At 35.2% G+C, this 12,834-nt stretch overlaps 1 protein-coding gene across 9 annotated transcripts in view; it reads right to left on the bottom strand.

Annotated features, from left to right (window-relative positions):
* The window catches only part of Stxbp5l (syntaxin binding protein 5 like), a 250,576-nt gene that overhangs the window by 189,967 nt on the left and 47,775 nt on the right, over positions 1-12,834 (bottom strand). For all 9 annotated transcript variants that reach the window (XM_026785910.1, XM_026785901.1, XM_026785891.1 and 6 more), the window contains exons 4-5: positions 5,254-5,335; positions 2,501-2,601 (exon numbers count right to left, since the gene is read on the bottom strand). In XM_026785910.1, coding sequence (XP_026641711.1) covers positions 2,501-2,601; positions 5,254-5,335 — 183 coding nt within the window. The remainder of the gene's footprint in view (positions 1-2,500; positions 2,602-5,253; positions 5,336-12,834) is intronic.

A 12,834-nucleotide genomic window follows, 5' to 3' on the forward strand; every position in this document is an offset into this window, starting at 1 on the left:
TTAGGGGCCCTGTCTTAGTTAGGGGCCTATCTTAGTTAGGGGTCTTGTCTTAGTTAGGGGCCCTGTCTTAGTTAGGGGCCTATCTTAGTTAGGGGCCATGTCTTAGTTAGGGGCCATGTCTTAGTTAGGGGCCATGTCTTAGTTAGGGGCCTGTCTTAGTTAGGGGACATGTCTTAGTTAGGGGCCCTGTCTTAGTTAGGGGCCATGTCTTAGTTAGAGGCCCTGTCTTAGCTAGGGGCCATGTCTTAGTTAGGGGCCCTGTCTTAGGTAGGGGCCTTGTCTTAGTTAGGGGCCATGTCTTAGTTAGAGACTCTGTCTTATCTAGGGGTCGTGTCTTAGCTAGGGGCTATGTCTTAGTTAGGGGCTCTAACTTAGTTAGGGGCCTTCTCTTAGTTGCAGTTGCTATTGCTGTGACATAACACCATGACCAATACAAACTTGAGGAGGGAAGGATTTGTTTTATGTTATAGCTTTAAGTTCATCACCCAGGGAAGTTGGGGCAAGAACCCAAGAGATGAACCTAGTGGCAGGAACTGATTCAGAGGCTATGGAGGAGTGCTACTTACTGACTTGCTCTTATGGCTTGCTCAGTCTACTTTCTTATAGAATCCAAGATCACCAGATGAGAAGTAGCACCACCCACAATGAGCTGGGCCTTCCCACATCAATTACTAATTAAAAAAAAAAAAAAGGCACTCTGTGCCTACCTACAGCCTGATCTTATGAAGGCGTTTTCTCAACTGAGAATTCTTCCCAAATGATTCTAGCTTGTGTCAAACAAACATAAAAGCAGCCACCACAGGCCCTCCCTTCAGGGTTGTCTGCTTCCTCTATTACAGACCTGACACATCGCCTTGTGCTTATTTAAAAATAAACACTGTGATTACCTTAAAATCACAAATATCACAGCACTATATGTGAACAACATGGCAAAACACAATGGTGCTTCTTGTCACATTCCTCTGTTTATGAATATGTTCTACTGTTACACTAGATCACTTACAAACGTCAAATGAAAAGGTATGATTATTTTAGAAAGTCAGGACAGTGAGAGCAGAAAATTTAAGAAAGCATAGGTACTTCTTTTTTTGGTTTTTTGTTGTTGTTTTTCAAGACAGTGTTTCTCTGTAGCGTTGGAATCTATCCTGGAACTAGCTCTTTAGACCAGGCTGGCCTCAAACTCATAGAGATCCACCCGCCTTTGCCTCCCTAGTGCTGGGATTAAAGGCATGCACCACCACCGCCCAGCTTAAAGCATAGATACTTCTAAGCACAGGTCTGCAAACATGAGGTTAAGGTTTTGGAAGATATACAATAAACACTGAAAATGCAAGGTAATAATGATGTGGAGAGAAGTAGCAGAAGACATATATGTCTCTGTTCATAGCTACTACTAAGTCCCATTAAGACCATTTCTAGATAAGATGAGGAACTCAGACGGTGAGAACAGGACATTTGAACAAACACAGGCACAGGACACATGGGAGATATTCTGCCCTACCATGTAGGTCCTATGTACATGCATCTGTCTGAACCTGGAACACTTTGGTGAGTTTAGCAAAATGTAAATTACCAAATCAACATTCAAAGCTTAATTGTATCTCTATATGGTAGCAGTGAATACACACAAAATAATTTTATGTTAAGATTTGTTTATTGGGATCACTATGCACACTATCATATCATCTGCAAATAGCTCTGGGTCAAAACTGCTGTCCTCCAGTTTCTACCTTGGTTTGAATGGTGTCAAGCTGTTTAAATTCACTTCTCAAAGGTTTCTCTTCCTCTCTTTAACATCAAATTATTCTGTGGTGTGCTTTTCCATTTACTATAAAAAGAAAAGTCTGGTTGCTTCCCACATAGTAGATAGACTACTCTAAATAGTTAATGTACATCTCAGTGTTTGCTTGATCACTGATGACTCTTAGTTAAGTGGATGTGCATAGCTAGTCTAGGTCGTCTAATTGAATCAAACACTGGAAATATTAAAATATGACGCAATTTATTACCAATAAAATAACTTGTTTCCTTTCAAATAAAACCCCTGGCTATGATCATTCTAAAAGGAGGGGAACTGAATTTTTATTAAAGTATCATCTTTGGCAATGCTAAAATTCAGTGTTTAATTAGAATGACATTACTACTAAAAAGTATTTAGATAAGAGGGTAAGGGCTGGAATGCTGGAGATATCTGAAATAATAAAAAATATGTGAACTAAATTTGCTTTTACTGATTTTTAAATCTTAGGTCTATGTTTTCATTGCCATAGCCCGGGGAAAAGAAAATATGATTGCTGAGGTGATGTTCAATAGCTCAGAGAACAAAAGGTTTAGGTATTTCACATTTTCATAAGTGGTTGACTCTATCCCAATTATTCATTTTCTATGTAAAAAAACCTGGCAATAGCTTAAAGTTATAAAAGAAGTCTGTCAAACTAGCATGAAACTTGCTCGAGATACAGTTCTGTCACATCATACAGTTATTCACAAAGGTTCTTACCGTTCTCTGTTAAACTTAAGAGAATGAAGAATGGCTGGCCTTTTCTGTCTCAGATTCCACAAATGAAGTGTGTCATCTGAACTTGCACTAACCAAAGCGCCCTGTGAGAAAAGCAGACAAGATACATAGCTTACCTACTAGGACAGCAGAAACAACAAATTTATAGATTTATCATTGCTTGAATAGATACGTACTTATGTAGCCTAGAAAAAAAAGAAGGAAATTACAGTATGAAAGTTTAAGGTTGTTGAGTTGGAGAGGCAAGTGGCTTACTACACAAGGATGGCCAGGATGACTTGTTCAGAAATACCCTTTTACTTTTAGAGAGGAATAATCAATAAGCCATCCATACTGGTTGGGTCTTCTTATCAACTTGACACAAATAGAGTCACTTGAGTGGAGGGCCCTCATCTGAGGAAATGCCTCCATCAGATCCACCTGTGGAATGCCTGCAGCATATTTATTGATTACTAATACATGTGGGAGAGCCCAGAAAACTATAAGCAGTGTCCCCTGCCCCCAGGCAGGTGGTCACAGGTTCTATAAGAAAGCTAACTGAGCATGAGCCAGCGGGGGAGCAAGCCAGGCAGAAGCATTCCTCCACTTCAGTTACCTCTTCAGTTAGTCACTTCCCTGAGGGAGCTCCTGCTCTGACTTCCCTCAGTGATGGACTACTACCTGTTTGATGAAATCAGACAATTCCTCTCCAAGTTTCTTTTGGTCATGATATTTACCATGGAGGAGGGCAGCATCACTGTGACTATTAAAGGGTTTTTCTTTTATTTCCTTTAAAAATATAGAATTTAATTTTTGTTTCTATTATGCGCATAAAAAATATATAACTTCAATACTAGAGAAGCCAATACCCAACCCATTTTTATCAATCAAATACAGATCATATAAGATTATCCTCTGAAACTCTTTTATCTAAAAATTGTGCATTGTTTCTTAAAATTATGTATTTTATAATTTGACCTGCTTACAATCTAAAAAGCTTTACCAGTGATATTTAAAAATACCTATAATAAAATATTTCTTCACATTGAATTAGGTATAACTAAAAAATAATACTAAAATCCTTTACCTTATAACACCAATTACAAATTAATCCTATCTCAAACACAATAGAATATGTTCTACCATTGAAAGTAACAGAAAGCATAAATGCAGATAACTGTCACATTTAATTTTATACACACATCTAAAGATCATCTGAAGTTGTCAGAACTTTTACACTAGTACTACCTTCCCCACTGAAATAACACCTAAAGTACTAAATGTTCTCTAATAGCTGTCTGGTAGATGCATGGTGATCTTGAGATGCCTAAAATGCTTTATATATTTCCCAAACAACTTTGCTAAAGATAATCTTTCACAGTTTACAACCTCAGTCACACACTCTCTTATTTATATTCTATATATTTTTAAACCTTTTTTTTAAATTTCCAACTTCACTTCTTTTCCAGAAATTAGGAGAAACAAGACTCTAAATGTCTTTCTGAAACAGTTCCTAAACCAAAAAAAAAAAAAAAAAAAAGAGTGTGTTTGGCTTCTATTTCCACAGCACTGCTCCTCCTCAAAGGAAGCCAAGACAGGGATTCAAATAGGCCAGGATTCTGGAAGCAGGAGCTAAGGCCGCTGAGGCCATGGAGAGATGCTGCTTACTGCCTAACTCAGCCAGCTTTCTTACAGAACCCAGGAGGGCCAGCCCAGGAAAAGCCCCACCCATAATGGCCGGGCCTTCCACCACTAATCACTAATTAAGAAATTTCCTTACAGTTGGACCTTATGGAGGTATTTTTTCAGTTGTGGTTTCCTCCTTTTAGGTAACTCTATCTTGTGCCAAGTTAACATAAAACTAGCCAGCACAATTAACCCCTTGTCAACTTAACACAAACACATCACTATTAAGTCACAATCCTTCCTTTCTTAATTGTCCCAAATATCTCACATTAAAAACATAATATATACAGATAAAAGATGCACGGATTATACACACAAAATCCTACTGGTAAGTAAGAATATACTTTCAATTTTGATACAAGCAAAATATTTAAATTGGGGGAAGAAAGTGAGTAGAAAGAAAGCTTAATGATTTGGAAAAATATTAAATAAATTTTAAAATTATGATATACAATCATAATAAAAGGATCTTCTGATAGACAAAATGCTTTTCTCTTACTATGTTTAGTATTAAAATTAGATTTTAAATTTAATGTCTTATATTAAATTTAGTATTTCCTATTAGATTTTAAATTTAATATAAAAATATGAAAAATGTGAATACTAGTAAAGATGTATACATATCTATTTTTAAACATCTAAAATCATAATATCAAAAAGAATTATATCAACTACAGGTTGAATATCCAAATATACAAAATCTTAGATGCTCCAAAAGTTAAAAAGGTCCACAAAGGGAAAATTCCATATCTAATCTACTGTGATTAAATTATAATATAAGAGCATTGAAAATATATACAAAATTACCTTCAAACTGTGTGTATAGGGTATACAAAGAATATAAATGAATTTAATATTTAGATGTGGGTATCTTTTCCAAGGTGTCTCAATACATATGCAAATATTCCAAAATTTAAAATCTAAGATCCATAGACTTTGTAAACCCAATTGTTTTAGATAAGGAATATTCAATCAGTAATAATTTGTGAGTGTGAATCTGTGCATATATGTGATTTAGATAATCAAAAATACTGTGTGCATGTGTTTGAAATGGTGAAAAAGCATCTTACCTCATTGATCAGGAACTGGAGCTGCAAGACAGCCGCACCACTTTCGTGCTGGCAGTGGCAGTCAACACCAGGCCTCCCAAGGCTAACACAATCAAAGTCAAGGTAAGTTCTAACACTTGCATTAGCACAAATATTAAAAGGTGAAGGAGAATCTGACTTATTCAGCAACTAATGTTTTGATTCTTCGTTGTTCTTATTTTTTAAGAAACTGAAATATTTTACTTTACACAAATTTAATTATGTGGTATAAATGAGTAATAGTCTAACAGTTAGAAGAATTATAGTAAAGCATTGGAAGGAGTTTCCTTCCCATTAAAGTAAAACAAGAATTGAGAATTCAGACACATATCATTTCTTTTAATATTTATTTGATTAAACAGTTCTTTCTCCAGAGTAGGTTCAAACAATTGAAAGATTAAATGCAATAAATGAAATCATAAAAACTGTTTTAGGTTAGCTGGGCATGCCTTTAATCTCAGTACTTAGGAGGCAGAGATAGGAGGGTCTCTGTGAGTTTCAAGCTGGCCTGGTCTACATAATAAGTTTCAGAACAGCCAGGACTACATAGAGAGACTCTGTCCTATCAATTTAATATATTTAAGAATGTTGGCTATATTGATAACAATATTAATATAAAGCCCTTCTAACCACATTTTAAAACCATCAAACTATACAATGCCTACAGTAACTCCTTTTAAAATTTAGAAATAAACCAAATACAATGTCTCATAACTTTAATCTCAGCACTTAAAAAGCTGAGACAAGAGAATTGTTGCACTCTGAGGCCGGCCTAGGGTTGTGGTTAGTTATAAGCTAGACTGGAACATATGAACTGTTGTCGAACGCAGAACAAAGCAAAACAGGGTGTGTGTGTGTGTGTGTGTGTGTGTGTGTGTGTGTGTGTGTGTGTACACAAATGTACTAAATAGATTAAAAGTTTAAAACTTCAAAACTTATATGCCATGAAACACTATCAAAATATAGAAATGAAAAATATTGATATAACATAAACTAGACTACAGAACATAAATATTACCAAGGCTTAAGATAATCACTTCACATGATAATTACAAAAAATTATAATAGAGTGATAAAATATAATGCATCAGAAGTATGGGGTTAGAGTTAGGGTTAGGGTTAGCCATACTTGATGAAAATTTAGACTTTATGATAAACTTTGTTAAAAAATACAAAAGCATCTCAAATTAATTACCTAAGCTTTAGACATAGAAAAACATTTAGAAGAAATTTGTGCTCGTATAATATATTCTGATAATTTTTCTCCTTCCCCAAATCTTCCCATACCCTCCACACCTACCTAAGTAGAAGCTTAAAAAAAAATTTGGGGGGGGGGGGGTTCAAGATAGGATTTCTCTGTAGCTTTGGAGCCTGTCCTGGAGACCAGGCTGGCCTTGAACTCACAGAGACCCGCCTGCCTCTGCCTCCCCTGTGCTGGGATTAAAGGCATGCGCCATACGGCCCAGCTAGAAAAAGTAATTTTAAAGTAAATTAATCCCAAGAGCAGCATAAACAAAGCAGTAACAAGGGAAGCAGAGAAATCAATTAAGTAAAGTCACAACAAAAATCAAAAAAAATAAAAAACTGACTTGAAAAAATTAACTAAAATTGGTAACATCCATCCAGACTTATCAACAAGAAGAACACAGATGTCTTATGTAAGTACCTACAAGGAGATATGTCATCAGAAATCAAAAATAAATAAGAAAATTACTATACCAATTAATCTTACAAGGTATATGAAATGGAAGAAGTCTTGGAAAAACACAAACTACACAAAAAATAGGAAACAAATAACATATCAACTAATAAAACTAAATTCTAACTAGAACTCTTTCCCAAAGGAAGCCCCAGGACCAGATGACATCAGTTGTCACCTTTATGAAACATTTCTTTAAGTACCAGTTTTACAGAATGCTAGAGAGTGCGTAAAGAAAAATTAGTTTCAGACACATTTTATGAAAATGGCATTCTGGTGACAAATAAAAAATATATAATTAGATTTTCAGACTAGAATCTCCTTTGAACACAAATTTGAAAATGAAAATAAAAATTTTAGCCAACTAAATAAAATGTATAAGAGTAATTGTATGCTGTAATTGAATAGAATTTGTCCTTGGAATTCAAAGTCGGTTTAACCTTGAAAAATCAATGTAGTTCATTCAATTAACTTAGAACAATTTTTTATAGATACAGAAAAGGCTACTGATAAAATGTGAGAGCTCATTCATAATCTCCAGTAAACTAGGAAAACAAATTCCCTCACAGAAGGTCATCTAAGGAAAATCTGCACATCAGCCTCATTACTGCAAACAGTAAAAGGATAACATCTTGAGTTTCATGTACTGAAAGGGCAAAGATCCACGGTTATTGTCTCTATCTATTTAATATCATACTACATGTGGGAAGAGGAATAGAGGGAAAAAATTAAATGGCATGCAGATGGGAAAGGAAGAATTAAAATTGCATCTATATGTAGAATGTATCATAACTTAGGAAGAAAACCACAAAACTGCTACATGGCTCCTAAATTAATTGGATCGTGAAGAATGAAATATCATATGTTAGAGGCTATCAGATGGCTCAGCATGTCAACATACCTGTCACCAAACCTGACAACCTGAGTTTGATTCTCAGGAGCCACATGGTAGAAAAAGAGAATCATCTAACCAACTCTGGCAAGTCCTAACCCCCATTTCCCCCTAACAGACACACAACATAAACACACACACACACACACACACACACACACATACAATGAATGAAATATTAAAAGCTTTAAAAATCAATTATATTTCTGGCTATAAACAAGGAACAAATTTAAATGTCTAAGTCTACAGCTCTGCCACCTGCAGCAACACACTGGTCTCAGGCCTAGGCTGTCTTCACTTCACACTTGCTATTGCTCTTGGCAAACATTCCATGGTCCTGACATCTCCAATAACCTGGAGTCTCCACTGCTACTAAGGCTGCACCTTCATCAAAGGCTCATCTTGGTGTCTCCATGGAGCTATCCTAAATTAACTTATTTATACAATTCAAGACCACCTGCCTAGGGATGGCACTACCTAGTGGGTTGGGCTCTCCTCCAACAACAATAATCAAGACAACCTCCCACAGACATAACAACAGGCCAATGTCATATAGACAATTCCTCAAATGAAATTTTCCTCTAAGATGACTCTAGGCTGTGTCAGACTGACTATTAAAGATAATCAGGGCAGCCTTCATTTTGACAAAACTAGCAGTTGAAAGTTTTCCAGAAATCATAGCTTTCCTTAAAGAATTGTGTAGTCTAAATAATTGCCTTCAACTTATAGATAGACTTATTAATAGACTTATGCCTTTTTATAGGTATAAATAAACCAGTACCAAGATGATGTTGACTTCAACTTTTTGATGTCTGATGCCGACAGATTTTAAGCTATGTTTTATCCTCCTCCTTTCCTTGTGAACACATCTAAACAGACTCATAAGAAAGTCCAGGCTCTTTTCTCGTTGCCACCAGCAGGAGATTTGAACTACACAAGCTCTTGCCCTAATAGTGCAGCTCTGATCCTAATCCAACACTGTAACTGGAATAAAATTTCAGGCAATTTTCTTTCTTTTTCTCATTTTGGATGTGCTTGAACAATTCTCTCAACTCTATAATAAATAATACTTTCATGCCCTGTTAACATATGGAATATCATCAGTTCCGATTGCAGAATGAGGGCCCATGTGACTACAGGTAACCATGTAACTAGTTAATGTCTTCACCCTACATAAACTAAATCTCTGCTTCTGAGTACAGTGGAATTTCTCTGGCTACTGAAGAAAACGATGTGCTCTGCACAAACTATATGGACTCAGTCGTCACCAAATAAATCACAAATTGTTTTGGGATGTTGGGGGTTAAGGAATTTAGTCTCCCTACTTAGTACACGATCAGTTACAAAGCAGAACATAGCTACTCAAGGATCAAGGTAAAAAGTGTGGGTATGTCGTTTTGATGGGACAATTTGTGAGTGGATAATTATAAGAGGTGTGTTTTATGGCAATGTTACCTCATAAAATTTAGTAGCAAACAATGCTTTTCTTTGTCTGCCTCACTAGACTCCATTTTCTATCTAGACAGATAGTGTTATTTTATAGATATCTATTTTTAAATAAAATCTAAAACTTAGTTTTGTGCTGCTATTTTGCAGTTACTAAAGGATTCACATAAATTGATTTAAAAAACATAAACACAAAATGCCATTAAAAGATAGTGATTTAAGATCTTAAGGCAGTAATTTATTATTCAGTTTAATTTGTGTTTTCACAATCTTCTTTATACTTCTCAGTGATGACATTTCAGTTTACCTAATTTTAAAAAATGTATAAAACGTAGCAAAAATAAAAGACTATAATTTACCTTTCAAATATTAAATCCTTAGTTACAGAGCCGGGCGGTGGTGGCGCATGCCTTTAATCCCAGCACTTGGGAGGCAGAGGCAGGCAGATCTCTGTGAGTTCGAGGCCAGCCTGGTCTACAAGAGCTAGTTCCAGGACAGGCTCCAAAACCACAGAGAAACCCTGTCTCGAAAAACCAAAAAAAAAAAAAAAATCCTTAGTTACATAAAAACATAACAACTGATGGTGAAAGTAGAATGGTAGTTACAGAAAATCTGGTAATGTTTAAGACTGAGGAAATATTCTTTAGAAATTCATAATCACAGATCATCTCACATTCCATCCTACCTGGACTCCCTATGCAATGGTTGATTTTAATGCATCAACTTAAGTAGGCCATGATATCCTTTCTTTAATTGTTTATTTTTTTCTCAAATGCTAGCACACATCTTGCAAAGGAAGCATTTTTTAGGTATGCTTTATACTTAAATCAGTAAAGTCTTGAATATAGTAAACTGTCCTCCATTATAGAATGTACCTCCTCTTAATCCTTGAAGTTCTTTAGGAAAAAGACTGAGCTACCCTAAGAAGTCTGCTTCCAGACTGCCTTTAGACACAAGGCTACAACTTCAACTCTTTCCCGAGTTTCCAGCCAGCCAACTTACTCTAGACTTTCAATTTAAGACTCTCATAAATGTATGGCCAATTCTTTAAAATGACTGATGATTAATTGACAGATAGACACATATATACAGACACACTAGTGGCTGTTTCCTCTAGAGAACACTTATTAAGATACTTTTTTTTCCAATTTATTCTCTACTATTCATTCTGAGTCATCTTTCTACAGTACAAATTCTATAATGTTACATCTATTTTTTAAATCCATTGCTATGAGAAAAATATTCAAATTTCTTATGCAGTTTTAATACATGCCCTGTAGGGTCTTTTATGAAATGATTACTCACTATTATTTAGCCTGTGAGGTTCCTAGGATCTTTTGAAATGTAGTTAGAAATGCCAATTTTTATTTTCTTTTAAGAGCATCAAACTCAGGCAATTTTTATACAGTGCATAGTGTTGGTTCTGGAAGCTTGCCTGGACTGTGTTTTCAGCCTTCCCAGTAAATTATTTAGCATGCCTTTAAAATAAACACATCCATACAAATTTAATCTCTTTTGAACTAGAAATACTAATTCTAGGAGAAATCTATGCTTTTAAAAAGATACAAGAATCTCAGTAAACATTAAGCTACAACTATCACTTAGAACTCTGAATACCTCATGCCAAATGTCCTAACTGAATGTGAACCCTAAGTTTTATAAAATGCAATAGTTACTACTACAAAAATTGTGCCAGAAGTTTTCTAATTCTTTCATCATAGTAGGTATAGCTTGACAAGCGTTCAGTAACATTGAAAAGAAGATGTAGGTAGATCTACTAGGAAAGCAACTTAGAATAACAGAAGGGTAAGCTGACAGTAAGAAAACCTAGAAAAAAACAATATAGGAGTTTTTTTAACCTAACTGCATTACATACATATATGAAAATGATAGAGAACAAACTTAATTTTAAAATTCTAGAAGAATGAGCTAATAAATATCAGTTACAATCTTAAAGTAACTGTGGCAGAAGAGAATTATAGTTTGTTATGCTAAGTTTCTCGTTATAACAGTTTTTAACATATTATAACTAAGTGACATTGTTTGGAGTCATTGAAAAAACAGAGGAAACAGCCCAAAGTATAAGAATAAATGAGGCAAAATGCTCTAATCTGCAGCAGATACTGTCAGTGAGGACACTGACAGATAAACCCCTTTGGCCGTTACAATTGTTACATATACAACCGCTCTTTAGCTGTCAACATCGAAGATATTTTCTTGACAATGGCACTTATTCTACCTATATGAAGAACAGGTCAGAAGTTTTAGAGAACTATACATGGCCCTTCTATTATCTCGTGCCATCCTCAAGTAATAAATGATAAGTGCTGACTGTCTAACTCTTTAGGAGAATAATAGTTACATGTACTAAAATATTTTTATTTTTGTGTTACTGGGCATTGAGTCCAGGGCCTTAAGCATGTCAGGATGCTTAAGCTATCAATGAATTATAACTACAGCCTTTAAAAAATACATGCATTTATTTTCATTTTGATACCTATATTGTGTCACTCATTTGCCCAGGCTGTACTTGAACTTGTGAGCCTCCTATTGGGGCCTTCTTAGTAGCTTGTATTATAGATTAACTCCACCACACTATGTTAAATGTGATACTTAAAACTTTCTAAGACTGAAGATTCCAAGTCTAAAAGGTTTCACAGGTAATTTTTATCAAAAAAGTAAAAAAAAAAAATACTAAAGATAAGATCAATTTTACAACTTATACAATTATAAGAACAAATAATTTCTTACTAAATTTATCAAAGATACTATTTCTCTTAATAACTACACCAGTCAAAAATCTTGCTTGAAAAGACAACTAAAGATCAATGTTCTTAATATCACCTTCTAATGTTTCAGAAAATATTTTTCTAACAGAAAAAGCTAAAGAGTTAAAGAAAGCATGGTTGCTACAGCTACAGGTAGGAAAAAGGCTTGAATATGAGATAACATGATTTAATTTTTTTAAAATAATAAAGTTCTTACATCTTAATACATTAATAGCTATATGAATCAAATTTTCACTTAACTCCATGTGGTGATTTAAATAAAAATGGTACCCATACACTCATAGGGAGGGGCATTATTGGGTGTGTGCCCTAGCTGGAAAAGGTGTGGCCTTGTTGAAGGATGTCATGGGGGTGAGCTTTGAAGTTTCAGAAGCTCAAGCCAAGCCCAGGGTCACTCTCTTCCTGCTGCTTGACAACCCAGAGTTAGAACTCTCATCTATTTTTCTAGCACTATGTCTGCCTGCCTGCTGCCATGCTTCTGGCCATGAAAATAATAAACTAAATCTCTGAACCTGTAAACCAGCCCAATCAGATGTTTTCCTTTAGAAGAGTTGCTGTAGTTGCTGGATGGTAGTGGCACAAACCTTTAATCCTAGCACTTGGGAAGGCAGAGGCAGGAGGATCTCTGTGAATTCAAGGCCACAGAGTTGTAACTCTAGAGTTAATTTTAGGACAGGCTCCAAAGCTACAGAGAAACACTGTCTTGAAAAACAACAACAACAACAATAAATAAATAA

The sequence above is a fragment of the Microtus ochrogaster genome, chromosome 2 (assembly GCF_000317375.1).
Source record: "Microtus ochrogaster isolate Prairie Vole_2 chromosome 2, MicOch1.0, whole genome shotgun sequence".
NCBI classification, from domain to species: domain Eukaryota; kingdom Metazoa; phylum Chordata; class Mammalia; order Rodentia; family Cricetidae; genus Microtus; species Microtus ochrogaster.